The sequence below is a fragment of the Saccopteryx leptura genome, chromosome 3 (genome assembly GCF_036850995.1).
Source record: "Saccopteryx leptura isolate mSacLep1 chromosome 3, mSacLep1_pri_phased_curated, whole genome shotgun sequence".
Classification (NCBI taxonomy): Eukaryota; Metazoa; Chordata; class Mammalia; order Chiroptera; family Emballonuridae; genus Saccopteryx; species Saccopteryx leptura.
The window spans coordinates 363,193,758-363,219,039 of NC_089505.1; the positions used below are offsets into that span (position 1 = coordinate 363,193,758).

Genomic DNA, 25,282 nt, shown 5'->3' on the forward strand with positions numbered 1-25,282 from the left:
ACAGAGGTGAATAAGTCTGGTGAGCTGGAAATCTTTGATTCTCGGAAACTCGGATAAGTCAGTGGCTTTGGGAGCCCTGAATGGAAAGGGAAGTGTTTTCCCACTGTGTGTATTTCTCTCCCACTGAGTGCAAGCTAGGATTAAAAATAATGGCCCCCAGTTCTTGGCTCCATTGTTTCATTACCGTCTGTCCAAATCAAATGCGAACCTGCATGGCCAGGCGGCTGTGATGTTGGCCAAGGCTACTGGCCATACAGTCTTCATCCACAACTGGTGGGCCGTTAGCTTTAATCCTAACTAGTACCCAGCAGGCAAGAAATACACACAGTGGGAAAACACTTCCCTTTTCATTCAGGGCTCTCAAAGCCACTGACTGATCCGAGTTTCCTAGAATCAAAGGTTTGTACCTCACCAGCCTTATTCACCTCTGTTCCCCATCTCCTTCTCTCTGCACAAACTCTTCACAAACTGGCTTCTCCTTCAGCACTCCGCCATCTTGGCTGCCTCTCCTCTCCTCCACGTGGCCTTTCTCTGCTTTCCCCCAGCATGGGCTCTTCTACCCCATTTTATAGTGTAGAAATCAAAACCTTTAATCTGCCTGACCAGGCAGTGGAGCAGTGGATAGAGCGTTGGACTGGGATGCAGAGGACCCAAGTTCAAGACCCCAATGTCACCAGTTTTGAGTGTGGGCTCATCTGGTTTGAGCAAGGCTCACCAGCTTGAACCCAAGGTTGCTGGCTTGAGCAAGGGGTCACTCAGTCTGCTGTAGCCCCCTGGTCAAGGCACATATGAGAAAGCAATCACTGAGAAACTAAGGAGCCACAACAAAGAATTGATGCTTCAAGAATTGATGCTTCTCATCTCTCTCCCTTCTACTCTGTCTGTTCCTCTCTCTGTCTCTGTCACAAAATAAATAAATAATTTTTTTAAAAAGTCTCTTATCTGAGGCATAATGGAATTCCTCATGAGAGTGCACCACCTCACATCATGCAACAGTCAAAGGTATGGGGAAAAGCTTAGTTTTGAAACTAAGCCTTAGGCTATAATGACCCTGCCTACTTACAGCCTATCCCCCACACCTAATGTAAACTATAAGTGTGCAAACATATATATCATTTACAAATGTATTTGACCAAAAAGGAGGCAAGAAGCCTGACTTTTCCTCTTGAAAATGGCGTTGCCAATACTAAGTTTTAGAGTTCTTTGGCACCTTATCACAGCTTGGCTGAATTCACATAGCCATGATACCCCCCTCCCTGCTTACGAACAGACATTCAGAACTCTCCATAGTCCTGTGCCTCTGTCAGCACAGGGCAGTCCGACTCATCACAGATCCTGTAATGATCCCGGCAGAAGCGGTGGGCATTTTACCAGTGAGAGCTTTTCTGAAACCCTAGAAAAAGCTCCACATTCCCCCAGGATTCAGGCCTTTCCTCCCAGAGCTCTGTAAGAGAGTCATTTAATACAATCCACGCTGTGTTTAAAAGGAAGGTTCTAGAGCAGTAGTCCCCAAGCTTTTTGGGGCCACGGACTGGTTTAATGTCAGAAAATATTTTCACAAACCGGCCTTTAGGGTGGGACGGATAAATTCACAAAATAAAATTATGCAACCGGCGTAAAAACTGTGGTATTTTTAAATATAATTGTTGAACTTAAGAGACAAGAGTCAAGAGTGAGTCTTAAATGGATGTAACAGAGGGAATCTGGTCGTTTTTTAAAAATAAAACATCGTTCAGACTTAAATATAAATAAAATGGAAATAATGTAAGTTATTTATTTTTTCTCTGCGAACCGGTACCAAATGGCCCACGGACCAGTACCAGTCTGCAGCCCAGGGGTTGGGGACCACTGTTCTAGAGGATATTTAAAAAAAAAACCAGTGTCGACCCCCTCTGCCCATGGACCCATTATTCCCAGCCTACTCCAAGTTAAAGCAGCCGGAGGAAGTCAAAGGGAGAGGAATGAAGAGATGGGGGAGGGGAGGCAGGCGAGCAGAGACAGGCAAGAGGAGACTTACATTCACCACTGAGCCTCAGGCTGTGTGACAGTGCTGCCACCTCCTGGCAAAAATTGGAAATTCATAAGAAAATACAGCCAATCATTGTCATTATCATTCAATGGGTGAACCACAAAGATAACACTAGAGTTTATATATGTGTATGCATATATCTAGATCTAGATCTAGATCTAGATCTAGATCTAGATCTAGATCTAGATATAGATATAGATATAGATATAGATATAGATATAGATATAGATATAGATATGTGTGTGTGTGTGTGTGTGTGTGTGTGTATATATATATATATATATATATATATATATATATATATATATCCATCCTCAAGGTATTCCTGGGATCTATTTAAACTAGAATTAAATATACCCACTGAGGAGCCACTGAGCCACTTCACCCACAGGTGTTGTAAGGTACCAAAAACTACAGAATTAATATTAATATTTTAAGAGGCTTGGAGAACATTTTATTAATTTGGGTTAAGGCGTGCAGAGAAATTGTGAGAATAGTCTCTGTACTGTGTGAGTGGCATGACCAGGATGGCCCTTGGCATTGTATTGTAAATGCAAAGGGGAGGAAAACATGGATCCCCAGACATTCCACCACACCTGTGGGGAAAGGAGTGAATGGCTAGCCAGGTGCAGGAAGAGAAAAGCCAAAATAAACCTTTTCTTATAACTATGAGCCATTTGCGGGCATTTGTCCCCACGGAAACTACCTCTCTTATGTAAACACATGTGGTTAATACGTCTGACTCTGGACAGAGAGATGGCGGATGAACACTAGAAAATATAGGAATGCCTTTTAATATGTAAAGAGATATCTTTCTACCATTGTGTTGATTTGTAAATTGTTTTCTCCATACAAAAGGGTGTATGGTTTGCATATTGAACATGGTTCTATCATGTTAAAGGACATATGACTATAACCAATAGTGGTAAAGGGCTCCTAATTACAATTTTTGCTTCTGTACTTCCCACTTACAAAACTATAAAAACTAGGTAAAACTAAGAGCCAGCGCGCTCTCCCTCAGATTTCTGTCGGAGTTGCTGCCGCTTGGCCAAGCTAGACAATAAAGCTTTGGTGTGTAATCGACGGACCTTGTTCGTGTCTTCAATGTTTCGGGTCCCTCCGGATTGGGCTTAACAACCACATTATCAAGCTCCTACCTTTTAAAACATAAAACGGAGTGCCTGGATAATGAGAGAAACTCCTTCGGTGTTCTCTCTACATCCATGTGTTCCCCCCTCCAATTCTCCCCCCACCCAGCAGGCAGTCTGGGAACATCTGGAAAAACTTTGAAGGCCTTATGCTAAGAGAAATAAGTCAAAAAAAGACAAAGTCCATGGATTACTTACATGTGAATTCTTAAAACACACACACACACACACACACACACACACACACACAAACTCATGCAGATGTAGAGAACAGCTTGGAGTTGTTAACAAAAGACAGGATCAGGACTGACTCCGACCTCACAGGACAAACTCCCAGTCCTGCCCACCAGGGGGCGCTGAGGCCTCAGCCAGATGCTGCAGAATGCAGAGGGCCCCATACAGGGCGCACAGGGGCTCCTTGGCTTCCGGCTCCCAGGCTGACGTGGGGCTGTTCAGCTCCATCTTCAGGCCACACTCGGCCAGCAGGCCATAGGTTATGGACAAACTCTCCCCCTGGAGCGGGGCCAGGAGCTCGGGGTTGAGGGTGAAGGAGACGCTCCCAGAGCATAGGAAGTTGGGCTCCAGGAAGCTCCGCACCTTGAAGAAACAGTGTCACATGTGACAGGTCAGTCTCTGAGGTCAGGAAGAGAGAACCTTCGGTCCCAAGAGCCAGGGGTCATGCAGAGACACTACAGGGGCAGGAGCTTTAGAGTCACGTCCTGGTCCTGCCTTGTGATCAGTGTGACCACAGACATGGACACATATGGGAAATCCTTGAGCACTGGTCGCTCAGCACCTAGCAGTGACACTAACATTTACCCTGCAGAACACAGTGTGCTTGGAATTGTACATGTGTGCTCTCGTGTATGCAACATGCATATGTATACACATATGTCTATACATACACGTGTACTTAGATATTCATACCAGAAGACAGAGCACACATAGAATGTGCACACGGTAACCATGTGAGTAGAGCAAGGGTATAGCTCACATCCCATGAGCTCCCAAACCAGTATTCCTATAGACCTGTTTTAGAACTAGGGCAGGGGACTCTGTAGGGGTCACCATGGAAACTGAGACCATCTCAAAGTAGACGCATGCGCACTGGCCGGCTCTAGAGGGAGACGCAGCCCCGATTTCCCAGGGGCCACGCGGGGTCTCGGCTCCCTCCCAGCAGACACCTCAGTCCTCCCCCTTCTCTCAGAATCACTCTTCCCTCTGGTTCCCTCCCCTCTTCCCGGGACGCTGCCCTGGGGAATCTCACCAGGTCCCGCTGCTGGGAGAGGATCTCCTTCTCCATGGAATAGGCCAGCAGACCATGTTGGATGTCACTCAGCACTGGGGACAGGGAGACATTTGGGGAAAGAGTCAGATGACCCTCTCCCTACATGAACTGAGAGACCCTTAAGAGGCAAACTCCAAGGCAGAGGAATAAAACGCGCAAGACTTGAAGGTCCAGTTCCTGCCCTGGAAATCCTCCTGCTCCTGGGATGGTGCCCAGGACACCACAGAGCACGGGCAGAGGGTGGGTCCTGGGCCGCAGCCTGGGTGCATCACCCCAGTGGTACAATAGGGGCAGCAAGGACAGTCTCCCCAGACCTCAGGTCTGTGTCACATGGCAAGTTTGTCGCCTGAGCCCTCCTGACCTGGGACAGGAGTGTGCTGTGAGGGTGAAAGGTCACAACGTTTGAAGGGTTAATGCGAGGTGGCATCTAATGCCGCCCTTTCAGGGGCTCTGGGGGACCAACCATATGACTTCCCCATTCTTCCTCCAGCTCATACTCACCCATTATGGCTTCAAGCAGGTAAAGAATGAGTTCCTTTGAGGAAACACAGTGATATCTTGAGTCCTTTCGCAGTTCATTTAGGATGGTGCCACCAGGGCCACTCAAATGACCCAAAGGTTCCTGTTCAAGCTGTGGGAGACAGGTATTATTAATAATGACAATATAACATATTGTAATTCTGTGTGTAAAAGTCATTAACCAAGGAGTAAGGGGCAATGGCTCTATGCACGCCCAGGGGATACAGATCACCCTCAGTCTGTAGGGTGGCACTCTCCGCCCTGGTAATGGGACATAGGGACATAGGTCCCAATCTCAGACATCTGTCACCCCCCTAAGGTTACCCCATCCTCTTTTCCCCATACATCCTGGGAGCCAGATCTCCAAAACACCCCCCATTTACAACTTTGATCACCCTCAGGTGGCAGTGGGACCCCTCACCATATCCATGAGGTCCTGAAGAGCCTCCCGGTCCCCAAGCATGACCCGGACATTGGAGAACACAGTGTCCCGAGTGTCCTTGGAGAGCTGAGCCCCTTCCATTGTCTTGAAAACCTCCTCTTGTAGATGCTTGAAATCTGCCCTCGGACAGTAATGCCAACCAGAAAGCAGAGACAATCCTCAGATTAGAACACTCCTTTCCCAACAACACAAGCAAAATTCCTCTTCCCTTTAAGCCTCTGACCCAAAGCATCTCTGTAGATGGCACATTGGAGCTCTGGGGTGGAGCTGTCATGATTGGCTGGAGACATCTCAGCTGAGTGAGTGGGGGGGGGGTGCAGGAGGAGAGAGGGAACTCTGGGAAGGGCTCACGGGAAGAGGGAGAAACAGACCAGGTGCTCATTTCTGGGACACGTCTGAGACACTACGGACTCTATGGAACGGCAGAGGTGAGAATGCTGGGGAGTGCAGCATGGGACTAGAACATGAGGGTGTCACGACATTTATATAAATTTACAGACATAAAGTGCTGTTACTACATGCAGTTGTGACTGTATCTTCAGAGTCTATGAAAAATTAAACAAGGAGTAAATGTTGAGGGCTCTCTGCTTCTGCTAGGACTCCAGAGGTGACCACAAGGTGATATTCTGAGAGTGAGAAGTCCCTAAGGGAAGCGCCAGGGAGAAGGCATTTCAGTTCATCATGGCGCTATCCCCAGTGCCCAGCATAGGACTGGTGGCCCATTGGATCCTCAATGACATTAGTTATAAGACTACTAATAAACAAGTGAACAAATGAAATGATTAAATGAACAAACAAATGTATGACTGAATGAATGAAAGGAAAGTGGGGCTGACTAAGGTGTGATTTGGGAGTGAAGCTCAGTGTTCTGAGATGCTTGGATATCTCCCATCTGGGTTCTGAGCTGTGCTGTGTCCTACCCAGCAGCCCTCGGGTCCCCTTAGTAAACACTCACCTAGACAGACAGGTTCCAGTGTTCCCTCTAGAAAGAGAAAGGCAAGTGGGCAGGTCCCTCACTCATCCCCAAATTTGCTTTAGAAGCACTTCTGAGGTTTCTGCCCATACACCCTTCTCCCTTTGGTTAACCTCTTCCTGTTTCATCCTGGACCATCTTTCGTCCCTCCTGTCCCTTCTAGACCATTCTTGTCTCTTCTCAACCCTTCCGGACTTTCCTGTCTCCTCCTGACACATGCCGACCCATTCCACCCTTCTGACCCTTCCCATCCCGCAGGAACTGTGCAGGCTCAGGGGCCACAGTGGCACAGGCAGGGGCACTCTGCGCCGCTGCCCAGATGAGGGCAGTTAGCACCACCCCCAACCCCAGCAAACACACTCACCTCTTGGGTGGAAGGAGAGATTTTGGAAACCTAGAAGAGAAGTGGAATTCCCTACCTGAGAGTGTGTCTCTGAAGACTTTCCATCTCCCTGCAGTCAGTCCTACTCCCGACCTGGTCTCCACCATCCACCCTGACCCTCTGCCTGGGCTGCCAGAGCCCAGTGCTCGGCTGAGGATGGTGAAGGCAGTCACGCGACATTTCAGTTGCGCCAACTGGGGCTTCATAGAGGGAACACATCCCACGTTCCTGGCTCTAAAGTTACCCACTCACTTGGAGAGAGACATTCCTCTGACTGTTGCCCTGGAGAGAGAAACAGAAGAGCTCACTCACAATGGCTTAGTTTCCACCCCACCCCCACCTGCCATGTGTGCACGCGCACGTGCACATCCGCACGTGCACACACACACTTCTATCGCAGTACTCAAAGCAGATAGTGGCTTTCCCTCCGACCAGGGGCCCGTGTCTCAGTCACAGCTAGGGAGACGAGAACTGGCTGGAGGATCCCAGATAGGGAACATTTACCTGTGCTCTGGGTCCCTCTTTCTAAAGGTTCCTTCCAGTCACCCTTAGGACCGAATTGTGGAAACAGACAAGTCCCATGCGCCCCCTAGTGGTCAGGACATGACATACAGACACTGCTGAGAGGTTAGCTTTTCAAGTCTTAACTCCATTTAGTTCACCCTTGTCAACACATAAACATATTTTGGAACATTGAGAGGAGCCACTGACCCCGCCAGACTGAGAGTTCAGCCCCATTCTATCTACTGTCACTGGCAGAAGGTTATTGGCAGCAGGACCCCTCTCCCACCTCAATAGATTTTGCAGGCTGACCTCACCTGGGACTCAACATTTGGGCAGGGAGGGGCCAAGGACCTTGAGCTGGTTGTTGCATCCATCCACGAATGAATGAATGAGTGAATGAATGAATGAACGAACAAATGAACAAATGAAAAGTGGAGCTGATCAAAGTGAGAATCTGGAAGTAAAGCTCAGTTTTCTGAGGTCCTTGGAAATCTCCAAGTTCGGTTCTGAGCTTTGCCGTTTCCTACCCCGCAGGCCTCACGGTCCCTCTCAGTAAACACTTACCTTGCAAAAGGAGTCCATTCATTAATTCTAGATGGAGAAAGACTCACTTTCTCATCTCCTAACTTTGCTTTAGAGACACTTTGGAGGGTTGTGTCTACCTCTTGCTAAACCTCTTCCTGCTCCATCCTGGTCCTTCCCTCCCTTCTCACCCTTCGTGATCCATACTGTCACCTCGCAACACTCCCTGACCTTTTCTGACCCTTTCTGACCCTCCCTAAACTTTTCTCTCTCACAGAAACTATGGCCTGACCCGGGGCCATGGTGGCAAAGGGGCCCTGCTCACCAGATGAGGACAATCAGGAGCCCGCCCCAACCCCAGCACACACACACACGCCTTGGGTCGATTGAAAGTCTTGTGCTGCCTTGAAGGGAAATGAAATTCTCCACAAAGAGTGGGTCTCTGAAGACCCGGCTTCTCTACATTCTGCCCCGCCACGCCCAGCCCCTCTACTCCACCTCCCCTGTCCTTGGTCCGGTGGACCAGAGCCCAGGGGCTCAGGTGAGGACACCAAGGCAAGCATGTGGGGTTTCAACTGTGCAAAATGAAGGGACTACCTCCCAAGTTCCTGGTTCTAAAGTCACCCGCTCACTCGGGGAGCACAATGGAGCCCACGCTGGCCTCAGGGCCGCAGGGCACGCCTGCCTCCTTAGACAAGAGTGCAGCTCCCTGAGGCAGATGTTTCTGTGCTGTTCATAAGAAATTCATCAATAAACTTTCTAACCATCAAGCAAATGATTTTGGACATGTCTATATTTACCTGTACAGGGAGATGGTGTGCTCAATAACTTCCAAAAGTCCTCTGGAAAGAGAAAAAGAATATCGATTACAACTGTCAGTCACTGCTCCCACGACACATGCGCATGCACGCTGGCACACACAGACATTTCTATCCCAGTACTCAAAGGACACAGTGGCTTTCCCTTGTCCAGGGGCTTGTGTCAGGGTCACTGCAGGGGAGAGGAGGTTGTGCTGGGGCAGCCAGGCTGGGTAAGCTTTATCTGTGGGTCTGTCTGAACTGAGCCCCTGACGCAATTTTAATGAGTGTCTAACGGGGGTTAAGGGCTTAGCGGGACCTGAGGTCTAAGCAGAGAACCCGCTTAACTCGGGAAAGTCTCTCTGCTTATCTATTTCTCTCATGTAGATAGTCTGGGTGGGAAAACGCCGTCAGGTCAATACAGCCCAGAATATTCCTGCTGGAGTCCCACCTGCAGCCTCTGTGACCTCCTCCTCCAGGCCAGAGGTGACAGCTTCTATCTCAGTGGCCCAGGGTCCCCTGTATCAGAGTCACCGGGGATGCTTGTGGAACCCAGAACCCCTGACCTCACTCCATGACTTCTGAATCGGGCTCCTGAATAGGAAGCTAGAACCTGAGTTTTCAATGAGCCCCTGGGGTGACGCTGATGCTCTCTAATCCCTCACTGCAGAGCTGCCCTCACCAGGGAAGGACATGGGTCCTTCCTGCTGCCCTTTGTCTCACCTGCTGGAGGCCCCGCCCTCCCGTGTCTGCTCCCAGTCCTGCCCTCTCCCTGGGCGATCTCACATTTCACGTAGAGAAAGTTCAGGGTTCTGAAACCTAGCTAATATCAGATTTCAGTCTTTGACAAGGGACAGGAGCCCATGAAGGAAGGAGACAGAGAGGAAGCAGCCCCATAGAAGGAAACTATCCATCACCATACCCCAGTATCCAGGGGGAGGAGCTCCAAGGAGGGTGTGGTCAGGTGTGCTTGATGATGACCACGTGGAGGAAATTCCCTGGAGGACGGACTGCAGTGGGTCAGGTGTGGATGCTACGAGGAAGTGAGCAGGGTGTAGAAGATTCTCTATGGAAGTGGGCTGTCAGGGGACAGACCGTGGGAAGAGGACACTCGGGTGAGGGGTTATGAGAGGGCAGAGACCTGACTCTGTGGTCAGGTCATGGGAAGGACCCAGGAGAACAGGAGAGAGTGAAGGTGGACGTGGCTCAGCCACTTTGCCTGACATTTATGTCCCTCAGCTCTGGGGAGAAGGGCTCGTTTCCATTCATAGATCAGATGGGGACAGAGGGATTCTGATCTTCTCTATAGTCACACAGCAAGTGCTCTGTCAAATTATTAAACTGGTCTTCACATTATTTTTCTTTCCAATTTCCAATGTTATGAAGGGTGTGTTTATGGAAGTGTGATGTTTACTGCACCGGGTCCATCTTTGTAAGACTCCTTCCAGTGACCCGTAGGCCTGAACTATAGAAACAGACAAGCCCCACGCGCCCCCTAATGCTCAGGGCATAGCGTGCAGGCACTGCTGAGAGGTTAACCTTTAGAGTCTAACTCCATTTAGTTCACCCTTGTCAACACATACAAAATATATACTTGAAGATTGAGTTGAGCTCACCAGATTGGAGAGTTCAGCCACATTCTACCTACTGTCACTGGCAGAAGGTCATTGTCAGCAGGACCCTCCCTGGACCAGATGTTGCATTGAGGATTTCATAAGAAGCCGTGTGAGTATGAAAGAGAGAGAAAGAGGGGGAGAGGAAGAGAGAGGGAGAGAGTAAGAGAGAGAGAGAGAAGGAAAAGGTTTGTTATGTCTGGTGAGGGCACCTTTTGATCTCTGAGGACCTGGACCCCTGGTATATCAGGCTGACCTCTACCTGGGACTCAACATTTGGGCAGAATGGGGCCAAGGACTTTGAGCTGGTTGTTGCATGCACCCACAAATGAAGAAATCGTTGAGAGAATGAATGAATGAATGAATGAATGAATGAATGAATAGTGGGGCTGACCAAAGTGAGAATCTGGAAGTAAAGCTCAGTGTTCTGAGGTGCTCAGAAACCTCCAATTTGGGTTTTGAGCTTTGCCCTTTCCTACCCAGCAGGCCTCACGGTCCCTCTCAGTAAACACTTACCTTGAGAAAGGAGTCCATTCATTAATTCTGATGGAGAAAGACTCCTTTCCTCATCCCCTAAGTTTGCTTTAGAGATACTTCCGAGAGTTGGGTACACCACTTGCTAAACCTCTTCCTGCTCCATTGTGGTCTTTTCCTTCCCTCCCTTCTCACCCTTCGTGATTCATACTGTCACCTCGCAACCCTCCCTGACCTTTTCTGGCCCTTTATGACCCTCGCTAAACTTTCCTAACTCACAGAAACTATGGCCTGACCGGGGCCATGGTGGCAAAGGTGGCCTGCTCACCGGATGAGGACAATCAGGAGCCCGCCCCTACCCCAGCACACACTCACAAGCCTTGGGTTGATTAAAGTCTTGTGCTGTCTGGAAGAGAAATGAAATTCTCCACAAAGAGTGAGTCTCTGAACACTTGGTTTCTCTACATTTTGACCCTATTCTCTGCTCCTCTTCTCCATCCACCCCTGCCCTTGGCAAAGGGGACCAGAGACCATCGGCTAGGGTGAGGACACCAAGGCAACCATGTCGGGTTTCAGCTGTGACTACATCCCAAGTTCCTGGTTGTAAAGTCACCCGCTCACTCGGGGAGCACAATGGAGCCCACGCTGGCCTCAGGGCCGCAGGGCACGCCTGCCTCCTTAGACAAGAGTGCAGCTCCCTGAGGCAGATGTTTCTGTGCTGTTCATAAGAAATTCATCAATAAACTTTCTAACCATCAAACAAATGATTTTGGACATATATATTTTACCTCCAAAGGAAAAGATATTCTTCAATGGGTTGGGCCCGTACCCTGGAAAAAGAAACCAAACTGATCATTCACAATGGTTCAGTCTCCACCACACACACACACACACACACACACACACACACACACACACACACTTCTGACCCAGGACTCAAAAGAGGTAAGTGCTTTCCCTGTGACCAGATGCCTGTGTCTGTGTCACACCAGGGGAAACAAGGACTTGCTGGAGGCCCCTGGCTGGGGAAGGTTTATCTCTGGGTTTGTTTTGGCTGAGCCCCCAGCAGGGTGCTGATGGGGGTCTCCAGGGGGTCAGGGCTGAGCGGGGGGGGGGGGGGGGGGGGGGGGGGGGGGGGGGGGGGGGGGGGGGGGGGGGGGGGGGGGGGGTTTAAGCAGAGAACCTGCTCAACTCACCTGGTAAAGACATTTTCAGTATATCTCTTCCAGGAATGCGAAGAATGCCTGGGTGGAAAAAAGTCCAGGTCAGCAGAGCCCAGTTTATTCCTGCTGGTCCCTCTCCAGCCTCTAAGACCTCCTCCAGGCCAGGTGTCCCAGCTTCTCTCCAGATGGCCTGGGGACCCCTTGCATCAGAACCTTAAACTCACTCCCTGTCTTCTGAATAGGGCTCCCTGAATAGGAAGCTAGAACCTGCATTTTCAATAAGCCCCTGGGGTGTCGGTGATGCTCTCTAATCCCTCACTGCAGAGCTGCCCTCACCAGGGAAGGACATGGGTCCGTCCTGCTGCCCTTTGTCTCACCTGCTGGAGGCCCCGCCCTCCCGTGTCTGCTCCCAGTCCTGCCCTCTTCCTGGGCGATCACACATTTCACGTAGAGAAAGTTCAGGGTTCTGAAACTTGGCTAATATCAGATCTAAGTGTGTGACAGGGCACAGGAGCCATGAAGGAAGGAGACAGAGTGGAAGCAGCCCCATAGAAGGAGACCATCCATCACGGTGCTGCAGTGTCCAGGGGGAGGAGCTCCAAGAGGGCGTGGTCAGGTGTGCTTGATGATGACCACGTGGAGGAAATTCCCTGGAGGACAGACTGCAGTGGGTCAGGGTGGATGCCACGAGGGAGTGAGCAGAGTGCGGACGATTCTCTATGGAAGTGGGCTGTCAGGGGACAGACTGTGGGAAGAGGACACTCCAGTGAGGGGTTATGAGACGGCAGAGTCCTGACCCTGTGGTCAGGTCATGGGAAGGACCCAGGAGAACTGGAGAGAGTGAAGGTGGACGTGGCTCAGCCACTTTGCCTGACATTTATGTCCCTCAGCTCTGGGGAGAAGAGCTCATTTCCATTCATAGATCAGATGGGGACAGAGGGATTCTGATCTCCATAGTCACACAGCAAGTGCTACGTCAAATTATTGAACTGTTCTTCACATTATTTTTTCTCCAATTTCTTATGAGAATGAAATTAGTTCACGGAAGTGTGAGGTTTACTGCACCCGGCCCTCTTTGTAAGGTTCCTTCCAGTCACCCTCAGGTCCGAATTATGGAAACAGACAGTCCAACACGCCCCCTAGTGGACAGGACATGATGTGCAGACACTGCTGAGAGGTTAGCCTTTTGAGTCTAACTCCATTTAGTTCTCACTTGTCAACATGTATAAAACATATATTTGAAGATGGAGTGTAACCACTGACCCCACAATATTGAAGAGTTAAGCCTCATTCTATCCACTGTCACTAACAAGAGGTTGCAGAGAGGATTTTATTGGGAGCTGTGTGTGTGTTTATGTGACAAAGAAAGAAAGAAAGAGAGAGAGAGATGGAAAGGAGTTGTCATATCTGGTGAGGACATCTTTTAATTTCTGAAGAGGTGAACCCCAGTTGTTTCAATCTGACCTCACCTGGGACTCAACATTTGGCTTGGGAGTACCAGTGACCCTGAGCTGCTTGTTGCATGCATCCATGAATGAATGCATGCATGAATGAATGAATGAATGAAAAATGGGGAGGAACGAAGTGTATATCTGAAAGTAAAGCTCAGTTTTCTGAGATGCTTGGATACCTTCAATTTGCGTTCTGAGCTTTGCCGTTTCCTACCCATCATGCTCAGTCCCTCTTAGTAAAAACTTACCTAACAAAGTGTGGTCCCACATTTTTTCTAGAAACAGAAAGACAAGTGGTCACCTTCTTTCCTCGTCCCCCGGATTTGCTTTACAGACACGTCTGAGGACTCTGCCCTCTACTGCCTCGTCCCTCTTCCTACCGTGCTTCCCCATCTATAAGACGCTATCATGTATAAGATGCATCTTAATTTGGGGGTCCAAACTTTGAAAAAAAATGTATTACATAAAGTTATTGAATTCAAGTTTTATTCATCATAAAATTCATACAACTCATCATCTCTGTCAAAACTCCCATCCATGAGCTTGTTCTCACCTGTGTCTGATTACAAATCACTGCCTTCAACCATGAGCGCAAAAACAAGCGCAAAAAAGTGGAAAATGCAAGTAAAAAAAATCTACAACCACTGTATAAGATGCAACCAGTTTTGAGACCCTCAATTTTTCCAAAAACGGTGTGTTTTATACATGGGGAAATATGATACCTTCTTCTTTCTCCATCCTAGTCCCTCCCTCCACCTCCCCAAACATTCCCGACCCTTCCTGATGCTCCTTGGAAACTCCCGTCTCACAGAAATTATGGTCAGGCCCCAGGGCCATAGTAGCCAAGTCAGGGGCACTCTGCCCCGCTCTCCAGATGAGAACACTTAGGATCCATCCCCCACCCCAGGGAACGCACACTCACCTGCTGAGTGCCTTGGCTCCCTACTGCAACAGCCTAGAAGAGAAATGAAATTCCCCACCCTAGGGTTACTCCCTGAAGACTCTAGGTTTCTCCACCATCTCCCAACTCCCCAACCCTCCTTCTCATCCACCATGGCCTTTGCCTGTGGGACCAGAGCCCAGTGGCTCCACTGAAGGCAAGAGGCAAACATGTGGGTGTCCGTGGTGCTACATGGGGCCTCGTGGAGGGATCACATCCCACATTCCTGGCTCTTTAGTTATCCACTCACTTTGGACGAGTATTGGATCATTGTCTAGAAAGAGAAACAGAAGTGATCATTCACAAAGGCTCCGCTTGTATTCTGCAAACACACACACACACACACACACACACACACACACACACACACACACACTCCTATCCCAGTACTCAGAGGAGATAGGTGTTTTTCCTGTGGCCAGAAGCCCAGCTGGGGAAGTTTTACATTAGGTATTATGGGGCAGAGCCCCCAGCAGGCTTTTAATGGGTGCCCAAGGGGGCCAAAGCTCACCAGGGGCAGAGAACCTGCCAAACTCACCATCTGAAAAGGTCGTTTGCTTTTCATCCTCTGCAATGTGATCAAGGCCTGGGTGGGAAGAAGCCCGGTCAGCAGAGCCCAGTTTATCCCTGCAGGAGTCTCTCAAATCCCCGCTCCTGTCCCCCCCCCCACACACACACACACACTTCCTCCTCCAGGCCAGGTGTCCCAGCTTCTCTCTGGGTGGCCCAGGGACACCTTGCATCAGAGTCACCGGGGATGCTTGTGGAACCCAGAACCCCTGACCTCACTCACTTCTGAATCAGGCTACCTGAACAGGAAGCTAGAAGCTGCGTTTTCAATAAGGCCCTAGGGTGACGGTGATGCTCTCTAATCCCTCACTGCAGAGCTGCCCTCACCAGGGTCCTTCCTGCTGCCCTTTGTCTCACCTGCTGGAGGCCCCGCCCTCCCGTGTCTGCTCCCAGTCCTGCCCTCTCCCTGGGCGATCTCACATTTCACGTAGAGAAAGTTCAGGGTTCTGAAACTTGGCTAATATCAGATCTAAGTGTGTGACAGAGGACAGGAGCCATGAAGGAAGGAGACAGAGTGGAAGCAGCCCCATAGAAGGAGACCCCATCCATCACGGTGCTGCAGTATCCAGGGGGAGGAGCTCCAAAGAGGGCGTGGTCAGGTGTGCTTGATGATGACCACGTGGAGGAAATTCCCTGGAGGACGGACTGCAGTGGGTCAGGGGTCGACGCCAGGGAGGGGGGAGCAGAGTGTGGATGATTCTCTATGGAAGTGGGCTGTCAGGGGACAAACTGTGGCAGAGGACACTCGGGTGAGGGGTTATGAGATGGCAGAGTCCTGACCCTGTGGTCAGGTCAGGGGAAGGACCCAGGAGAACTGGAGAGAGTGAAGGTGGACTTGGCTCAGCCACTTTGCCTGACATTTATGTCCCTCAGCTCTGGGGAGAAGGGCTCGTTTCCATTCATAGGTCAGATGGGGACAGAGGGATTCTGATCTTCTCCAAAGTCACACAGCAAGTGCTATGGCAAATTACTGAACTGTTCTTCACATTATTTTATTCTCGGATTTTATATTGAGAGTGAAATTAGTTCATGAAAATGAAACGTTTATTGCAGTGGGCCCCTCTTTGTAAACATTTCTTCCAGTCACACTTTGGTTCTAATTGTGGAAGCAGACAAGGGAACAAGGCCCATGCGCCCCCTTGTGGACCGAACATGATGTGCAGTCACTGCTGAGAGATGAGCTTTTCCAATCCAACTCCATTTAGTTCTCACTTGTCAACGCTTATAAAAAAAATTTCTGAAGATGAGTCCAGCCACTGACCCCACCAGATTGGATAGTTCAACCCCACTCCATCTATTGTCACTGTCAGGAAGTTATTGATACCAGGATACTTCTTTGACCAGATGTTACAGCAAGGATACTATAGGGAACAGTGTGTGTGTGTGTGTGTGTGCGCGCGCACACATGAGTGTGTTGAGGGAACAGTGTATTTGATGGTAGTGAGGGAGGGGGAGATGTAGATACAATTCTGCATCCCATGGTTAAGAAACTGTGTCCACCCTTTTGTTGCCGAATGTGCTGATATTTCATGGTCTTTATTAGAGAGTTACGGGTAACCGGGAGGGCTCTCTGGCTGTCCCAGGTGAGGTGCTGACAGTGGTGAGAACTTGACCAGATGTTGTTGGTATTACAATCACACTTCGCCCAGTACTAAGGACACCCCTGCATTAGGCACCCCTGTTCTCCCTCTCCATGGAGGACACCGTCTCTTTACCTCCCCAGGACAACATTTCAGTGGGGTCCTCCTTGGAGGTGGCAGTGGTGGTGGGATGTATGTGCCCTGGACAGCTGAGAAATGCTGCTTCTCTCTCTGAGCAGGTGGAGAAGCCAGGTTGCCCGATGATGCCCTTTCCCTTATCACGTCTCTTCCCGAAGAAGCGGACCCCAGTCCCCAACTGCCCCCTGACCTTCCTCTTACCCCAGCGCTTCCCCTGCAACAGCAGCTGCTTCCTCTTGTAGGCCACCACCGAGCCCTGCGGCACCGTCAGCTTCTTCTCTCTCACTTTGCGACCCTCTCCCTGTCCTTCACCCTGGGGACAGAAACCAGGTAACACTGTCATACATGCGTGTGGTTTTAAATGTCAAACACCCTGGAAAGTCATGAGGAAAGGAGTCACCAGCCCCTCCCTCGCCCACCCGGCTCCTGATCTCTAGTTCCTGCTCTTTCCCTGTTCCCCCATATTTACCTTCACGTCCCTCAGTCTCAGGTTGATATGGCAATCATTTGATTTTAGTAGATTCAAGTATATCTAGTCCCTTTCTCTTTTTGATGATGTGGGTTTCATTTTCCTACATATTATAAGAGCTGAAGCAATAGATAAAAGGGAAACGCCCCACTCCAGCCTGTTCTACCCTCCATGCAGGGCCAGGGACATATCCAGCCCTTGTCACTCTCACTGTCCTGTCCCATCCAAGGCGGGAGAGTAATGAGAGGCTCTGGTGAGTTCACAGCCCAGGGGCACAGGCTCACTAAAACAAAAACTGGGATCTATGGAAGGACAACAGAATACTTTCCTCCTCATACATCATGCCGCCATATCACTAGAGGCTGATCTACTGGAGTACCTTCTACCACATATAACACGTACAGCTTTTCAACAACAACTAATTACAAGGCATATTCAAAGGCAACAAACAACAGGTTAAAGAGACACAACAAACTGAGAGTCAGACTCAGATATAACATAGACGCTGAAATTGTTAGACAGGGAATATTAAACCACTGTGACTAATATCCTAAGAGATCTGATGGAAAACATAGACAAAATACAAGAGCAGATCAGAAATGTAAGCAAAAACATGGAAGTTCTAAGAAGAAATTAAAAATAAATGCTAGAGAGATTCAAAATACTACAACAGAAATAAAGAATGCCTTTGATCAGCTCATTAGTAGACTGGACACAAGTGTAATAAACACCTCTGCACTGGAAGATCTCTCAGTAGAAATCTCCATACTGAAAAGCAAAGAGAAAAGAACTACTTAAAAATAAAACATAACATACAAGAACTGTGGGACAACCACAAACGTGGTAATACACATGGAACGACAACTGGAGAGGAGACAAAGGAACAGAAAAAGTATGTCAAGCAGTAATAACTGAGTATTTCCCCCCAATGATGTCAGACACCAACCATTAGATTCAGGAAGCTCAGAGAATGCCAAGTAAGGTGAATAAAAATGAATTCAAAATCTCAAACCTATGTATTCTAACTGCAGATAAAGAAAACATAAGAAAAGGCTGGAAATACTGAAAGAAGTCAAGCATTTCTTATTCGCTGTTTCTGCAATTTTTTTTACTTTATGAATTTGTACCTTGTTCAAAAGTAACACGACAATAAGGTATTTGAGAATACAAGTAAGACTCCACATCTTGCTAGAAACACAAGACAGATTTTAATTCTACAAAGAAAGGTAAGTACCCAGGCAGAACAGCTCAGTAGGTTACAGCGTCCTCACGAAGTTCAGAGGTCGCCAGTTCGATCCCCAGACAGGACACATACAGGAAGAGCTCAATGTTCCCGTTTCTCTCTCTCTCTCTCTCTCTCTCTCTCTCTCTCTCTCTCTTGCTAAAATAAATAAATTGAAAAGAAATTTTTCTAATCGATAAGCTATTTGAATTTTATGTTTATTATTAAGTAATTCTTCCATTTCATTTCTATTGTGGATAATAAAAACTACAAAAATGTGCTGTCTTGCCCATTTTTCAGTGTACTGTATTGTGTTGTGTTTTCATTTTCATTTGTCTTGAGATATATTCCGACATCCCTTGAAGTATCCTCTTTGACCCACTGGAGGGTCAACAGTGTATTTTTTAGTGTCCATGTATTGTGAATTTGACAGTTTCCCCCTAGTTCTTTTTTTTTTTCTTTCTTTCTTTCTTTTTTTGGCAGAGACAGAGAGAGACAGAGAGAGGGACAGATAGGGACAGACAGACAGGAAGGGAGAGAGATGAGAAACATCAATTCTTTGTTGAGGCCTTAGTTGTTCATTGATTGATTCTCATATGTGCCTTGACTGGGGGGCTACAGCAGACTGAGTGACCCCTTGCTCTAGCCATTGACCTTGGGCTCAAGCTGGTGACCTCGGGATCTCGAACCTCGGTCCTTCACACCCCAGTTCGATGCTCTATCCACTGCTCCATCGCCTGGTCAGGCTTCCCCTTGTTCTTGATCTCTAGTTTCATTCCCCTGTGGCCAGAAAACACACCTGGTGGACCTTCAGTCAGTAAATTTGGAAGGACTGACTAGGGGGCCTCAGGTGAGCTGTCCTGGAGAACGTGCTGTGTGTGGGGTGGAAGGTGTACGATCTCTGCAGCATGTTCTGTGATGTCTGTTATGGACCAGAGTTCCTAGTCTGTATGGTGCTGTCGTCCTCCGTTTCCTTACGGACCTTTGGTGTGATGGACCGAAACAAAACTATGCACCATGAAGCAGGAGGGACATGTCAACTCTAACGACACCAGAGCCCACGGCCACCGTTTAGCACCGTGCTGGCTGTGAACACTGTGACAGAGGACCTGGACACAGCTGAGCAGTAGCCCTGGGTGAGAGGACAGGGACTCTCAGACACCCGGGTCACCAACCCCAGCAGAAGGGAACCCAACGCTGAGAGTCGGAATGTCCTCTACACAGGACAGTGTCTTACTTGGTTTAAACTTTCATCCTCCAGGTGAAATCAATGAACTTGGGAAAATTATTACACAATTCACTTTTGTTCCTTGAGATTTAGAAATTATCCAAGTCAGAACAAATGATACATAAACTATATAATTTATAAAAGTATATTATAACACAAACCATATGGTAAATGAATTTGCTTATATAAAAAGAAGTAAATTAGCTTGTTATTGTGGGTGAGTGAGTGAGTGAGTTATATAAATCCATGAGCATGATGGTATTTACATCTCACCCCTTCTATCACTCTGCCCAGGACGTCACAGCGTCCAGGGTCCGTCACCACTGAGGATGCTGTGAGTGGTCCCCCATCTCCTCCCACGTAAACTGAACATGGACACAGTGTGGCAGCCCCCCCTTCAGGTTTGCCAGAGTCCATCATGCACCCAAAGCAGGTGTCATACCACATAATTCAATCTAGTTCCTATTGTATCAATAGGTGTCCCCATTTCATACCTTGACAAAAATATTCAGGGGAATGCAGAATTTTCCCAGGATACTCCCACTGCTGAGATCCTTCAGCTCAGGACTGTTGAGCAGTTCCACGGTCTCCGTCACCACATACAGGTTCATCTCTGCTCTTCGGCACTGCCCCAGAAATGACGGCTCTGGGTCCCTCAGTTTCCTGGGGAGAGGGGAGGGTCAGAGTGGGAAGAGGTGTCCTCTCAGGTCACCCTGGGGTACCCTCCTCCTCAGGACCAGGAAGGGTGCAGAGACTTTGGACTTTGACAGGAGTTCCCTCTATAGGTAGAATAATATTGGCATGTGGTTAAGTTACAAGGAAAGAAAAACCTCTTTGCTATGTGGGGTAGAGGGACCCCATTTCTGATGGGATGTGGGAAAGAGACAGTGCATGCCATTGGTGAATAGTGTTTGCATTTTCCAAAATTATACTGGTCCTGGGAGGGGGGTCAGAAGTCCATGCGAGGGCCTCTCACGTGAAGAGGCAGGAAGGAGACGGGTCCTCAGTGACCAGAGTCCTCAGGAAGCCCTGCTGTCAGAGCTGGGGAATCCCACCTCCACACGGTCCAGGGGCTCAGTCAGGGTGCGGGGGGAGCACGTGGATCAGTACGGTGGAGCAGGAAGATTCTGGATGGTTTTCATGACACGCACATGGGGTGTTTATAGATGAGCTGTTGGTAGGTGGCTGCAGGGCTGACTGAAGATACAGGTCTGGGAGGGGCTGGGAGGGGTTTGAAGCACTGAGGGCAGATTTCATCTCCATTTCTGTCCTGAGACTCAACTCTGGTTCCACTGACAGCCCCCCTGGGGTGGGCGCCCTGGGTAACAGCCTCGTGGGATTCTGAGACCCTTAAGTTGCTTTCCAATGAGGGAGGTCACTGGGCCTCCAGTGTGGGTTTCCCCATTACCTTTAGGGGGAAGTTAAGGCTCTTTCTGTGTCTCTAAGATGTGTTGTCATCTGACATTTACTCACCTCCAAACCTCAGCTCTGTCCCCTTCATCCTGGCTCACTAAGCTCCACCTCCCTGATTCCTGCTGCTCCTGAAAATGCCAAGCTCCACCCCGTCCCAGGGCTTAAACCGTCATCTGGACTCCTTCCTCCTGCTCTTTGAGTCTTTTATTCTCAGGACAGAGTTCAGCCCTCAGCTCCACAGAGACCCAAGCAGAGTCCCCTCCATCCAGCCCTCCTGCTCAAACCCGTAACTACCCTCAGAGCTCCCATCAGGACCTGTAACCACCTTCAGGGCAAACGCATACCCTGCCCAAATCCATTTGTTAAAAGTATCTACTTGCCTTCTTATTTCTTTTTCTAGAATTATTGCTAGATATTAAATGCTACATATTAAATATTGTTAGAAATTAAATTATCTATTTCTAGATAATAAAATGAATTGATGAAATTGGAGGCTCTTCAACTGCTGAAGGAATTTCCAGGACAAATATTATTTTCCTGCACCTAAAAGAATCCACATACGCTTTGTAGTATAAACAGTCTTTGTTAATATTAGTTCCAGTAGGAGACTTACAGGACATCAGAAATACCGGAAATGTGCCTCGTCCTCTTCATTACCTTTCATTCTCTACTTAGCCTGTGATTCTGACTGGTTGTTTACTTTAGCAATTCTGCATTGACAGAAATAGTATTTAAATTGAAATTTCTGTTTCTAAAGGGTGTAAGGACATCAGTTCTTTATTGAGTCCTTACAGGATATTTGAAGATCTGTCATTTCCCACAAGCACCGAGTTCAACTAAATGCTAGGACAATGGGTAAACTTTATTAATCAAAGATTTCAGAGCCTTTGTCTCATTTAAATTCATACTTTTCACACTCGCTGCATGTCTCCTGCCACACTATATATGTTTTAGGACAGGGATTTTTATCTGTCTTAGCATTACTTTATTCTCACCTCAAAATAGCATAGCAATGGAGAATTGCAGCTTTAATAAATATGTATTAATCACTAATAACCATTAGTGAGTGAATGAATGCCCAGAAGAGCAGTACGATCAAACATGCCATTCTCTTCATTCTGAGTCTCAGGAACAAAGTCTATCAGACACCCCCTTGCCCACGGGGACAGCACCGCTTGGGGGCTGTTGACCAGCTCCTTCCCCTCCTGTGTCCTCACCTCTTCTGAAGTTCTGTCCACGTTTCATACGGGGTGCTGACAATCTGATACTCAAAGGAGGACCCTTGGCACTGAGTGGCCTCCCCCGAGAAGCTCACATCTGCTCCAGCATCCACACTGCCACCCGCCTGCTGCTTCCTGACCACAGTGTCACTGAAGAGGACAGGAGCTTTCACAGCAGCATCTGGAACCAGACAAGGTGGGCTGAGCATTAGCCTGGAATTCCCTTGGGACCAGCTGGGAGATGGATGGAGACGAAAACACTGAGCCCTCATTGCCCCACCCTCCTACTCAACTGAGTCTCTCAGCCAGAAAGCTAACTCATCAATTCATCCTGTGAGTGTATATTACCACTGAGGACAGTGTTTGTGTCCACCCAGGGGCTGGATGACAGGGATGATGCCCTACACCTGAGAAATGATGGTGTCACTTGCACCTGGGTCCAGGAGACTCACAACATCATCTCTCCAGGCACAGTGTCAGCCCCAGGAGGGGGCTCACAATCAGTAAATGTTTGAGACTTGAAGCCAGACTGACTTGGGTTGGATCCAACTCCTTCCAGTTCCCAGGTATGTAACTGAGAACAAATTATTTTATAAGCTTTTACTCTTATGTAAAATGGGGATCATATTCCTGGCCTACGAGGCTGCTGTCAGTATTAAATGAACCTGGGGTCATAATTAGTAACGTCTGAGATACTCTTAGTTCCTTGCCCATTGTCCATAGACGAGGTAAATCCTGAGGGCCCCCTGTGTGGGGGTCTCAGAATGTCTTGCATTCTGTACCCCTTCCCTCTGACCCCTGTTTGCAGCCTTGGCCTCCTACGCCCCTGGCTGACAATACCTGGGACCGGAGAACTTGGTTCGAGGATGTGCAAGAGGGAGACGTCAAGTGGAATGTCAGGAAGTTCCCAGAACAGTGAGCGAGACTTCTTCCTCCGTACTAGAGTAAAGCGACGTATTCTGGTGGCACTCAGCAAGCATTTGACAGGCCTGAGTTCTTCGTCTCCAATCTCTTTGACCAACTCCTTGGTAGCTCTCTCAAACATGGAGGGCATGTTGCTAGGAGCAGAGAGAAGAGAAGTACAAAGACCAGGTGGGTCTTACAGATGAGATTCGATGAGTTTTCATGTGCCATTCAGAAAGAGCTGACAGTGACTTGAATATTTCATAGGTTTTGTCCTCTCTACACAGGAGGAGCATGTGTGTGCAAACGGTCCCCATGTCAGCTGGGAAGCCCTAGTCTGGGAGTCCCTGCCAGGTCAGGGGACCTGTAAGCCCTTGTTTAATTGGTTGGAAGTGACATTGAGGAGGTCAGTGCTGTTCCATAAATTAAAATTACACACTTTCTTAAGCCACTTAAGTTACAGCTGACCAAGCATACAACTTAATCACCACCCAACAAGGGAACGGCATTTTATGTGTGTGGGTCACCTATGTCCAAGGTGGCAAAGCCCGTGCTGTCGAAGATTTTGTACAGTCTTGCTGTAGCTGAAATGAAACAGGAGGGCAGCCCCCCAGTACGGGCGGAGATGGTGAGATAACACCCCAGAAGCCTGCATTGTTGTGCTGAGTGGACCATCCTTCACCAGAAAACTGTCAAGTGCCACATTTTCCCTGAGTGGGAAGAGTGTGACTCTCACTCAGCTTTGAAACGCTTTCAATTTCAAAGAATGACGTCAGCAAGATGGCAGACAGGCCTCTTCAGCCCTCATCCGCCCACAGAGGCACCGGTGTTGACGACCACCGTGGACAAGTGCACCGCTGTGGGGGCCAGAGCCTGGCACAGGTCCCAGCACTCCCCGCGAGCGAACACCCAGGAATGGGGGCACTGAGGGGTGAGGCCGTGCACAGTCACCCCACACCCCTCCCCCCAAGGCAGCACAGTGCAGGCAACACAAACCCCTCGACCCAGGGTTTCTCCCACGGGGAAGTGAGGGCACAGTGAGCACCGGCTCCCCAGCCGCGCAGAACGCTCCTAAGAGCCCTGCTTCTTTGCCAGCCCACCCAGAGGCAGAGTAAGGTCGTTTGAGGCTCTGGACGCTGAAGAAATACAGGGCCCCTTCCAATAGAAAAAAATGTAATGTTGCGATTTTGCAGGGCCCTTCAGAAGTCGCGACCCAGGGCACTTGTCCAGTGCGCCCTCCATTAAATCCGCCTCTGATCCCACCCAGAACACCCAGGTGGATCGGCAGGGCCGAAGTCTCTGAGGACAGGTGTTTGTAATGGACAGGTGAGTGTGCAGTATTGCTCCGCCATAGAAAGAAGAAACTCTTGACACGCACGACAGCGCGGAGGGACCTGGAGAGATTATGTTGTGTGAAATCAGTCAGGCTGAGAAAGACAATGCCATATGATTACATTTATATGAGGAATCTGGGGGGGGGGGGGGGATTAAATGGCTAAAAACAAAGCGGAAACAGACCATAGACACAGAGAATAGGATTACGGTTGCCAAAAGGAAGAGAGTTAAATTAAGATGGTGGAAGAAAACTGTATCGCAGACACACCCCCTAGCCTTCCAGGGAGGCATGTTGCTACCAGAACTCTTCCTTAGCAGGGAGGACTCGGGGAGAAGTGCTAACTTTGGGGGTGGGGTGTCAAACTAGAACAAACCAGAAACCCCTCTGCTGGTTTCACAACCCTACTCTGAACATCTGCTGTCTCTGACCACAGCGTCCTCTCTTCTTGTTCACCCCTGGTCCCGGGTAGAACTCACCAGGCTGTATGTGTGTGTCTCACAGGGAAAGGTTCCGATGAGCGGGCTCCGTCCAGCCTCCAGACGCCGCAGGTCAGACTCACTGCAGAGATCAGAGAGCTGTGCTCTGCCCGTCGGGGTTTCTTTCCGGCAGCAGGTCCCTGACCCGCTTTGCAGAGCAATGTCCTGGGAAATACGACAGGAGGCCCTGTCTCCCCAGAGGACCAGGTCTGGGCTGAGGTCTGGGTCTGGCAATCTCAGCTCCCAGGTCAGATGCAGGGTGACGGAGATAGGGGGCCACACTCACCTCCTCCCGGGACCACACTGGGGTGACAAGTAAACTAGGGAAGAATCGACCTGAACATCCAGCTGCAGGCTGGCTGAAGAGACGTCTGTAACCAAGGACTCACATGGAAGCCACCTCAAGACTGGCGGGAAGAGGGGAGACTTGGAAGAGCTGGCCCGGCTCCCAGAAGCCGTGACTGAGATCCTAGAGAGATGTC

At 49.0% G+C, this 25,282-nt stretch overlaps 1 protein-coding gene across 1 annotated transcript; it reads right to left on the reverse strand.

Annotated features, from left to right (window-relative positions):
- Positions 1-2,927: 2,927 nt before the first annotated feature.
- Positions 2,928-25,282, reverse strand: LOC136398591 (gasdermin-C-like). Its single transcript, XM_066372757.1, has 18 exons — positions 24,801-25,282; positions 22,926-23,143; positions 22,083-22,266; positions 19,947-20,115; positions 16,735-16,846; positions 14,784-14,831; positions 14,496-14,519; positions 14,228-14,260; positions 13,554-13,580; positions 11,888-11,935; positions 11,480-11,521; positions 8,608-8,649; positions 7,034-7,063; positions 6,764-6,793; positions 5,406-5,542; positions 4,967-5,096; positions 4,445-4,518; positions 2,928-3,774 (listed from the first exon to the last, which is right to left on the reverse strand). Exons 2-18 carry the CDS (start codon positions 23,137-23,139, stop codon positions 3,496-3,498), a joined length of 1,623 nt encoding a protein of 540 aa, XP_066228854.1. The 5' UTR covers positions 23,140-23,143; positions 24,801-25,282; the 3' UTR covers positions 2,928-3,495.

Excerpts from the sequence above, each read along its gene's own strand:
- LOC136398591 (XM_066372757.1), bottom strand. The coding sequence starts at position 23,139 with ATGCCCTCCATGTTTGAGAGAGCTACCAAGGAGTTGGTCAAAGAGATT. Across the intron at positions 22,267-22,925 it reads ACCAAGTTCTCCGGTCCCAG|ATGCTGCTGTGAAAGCTCCT; the intron begins GTATTGTCAGCC and ends GTCTGGTTCCAG. Across the intron at positions 3,775-4,444 it reads TCTCCCAGCAGCGGGACCTG|GTGCGGAGCTTCCTGGAGCC; the intron begins GTGAGATTCCCC and ends TGTTTCTTCAAG.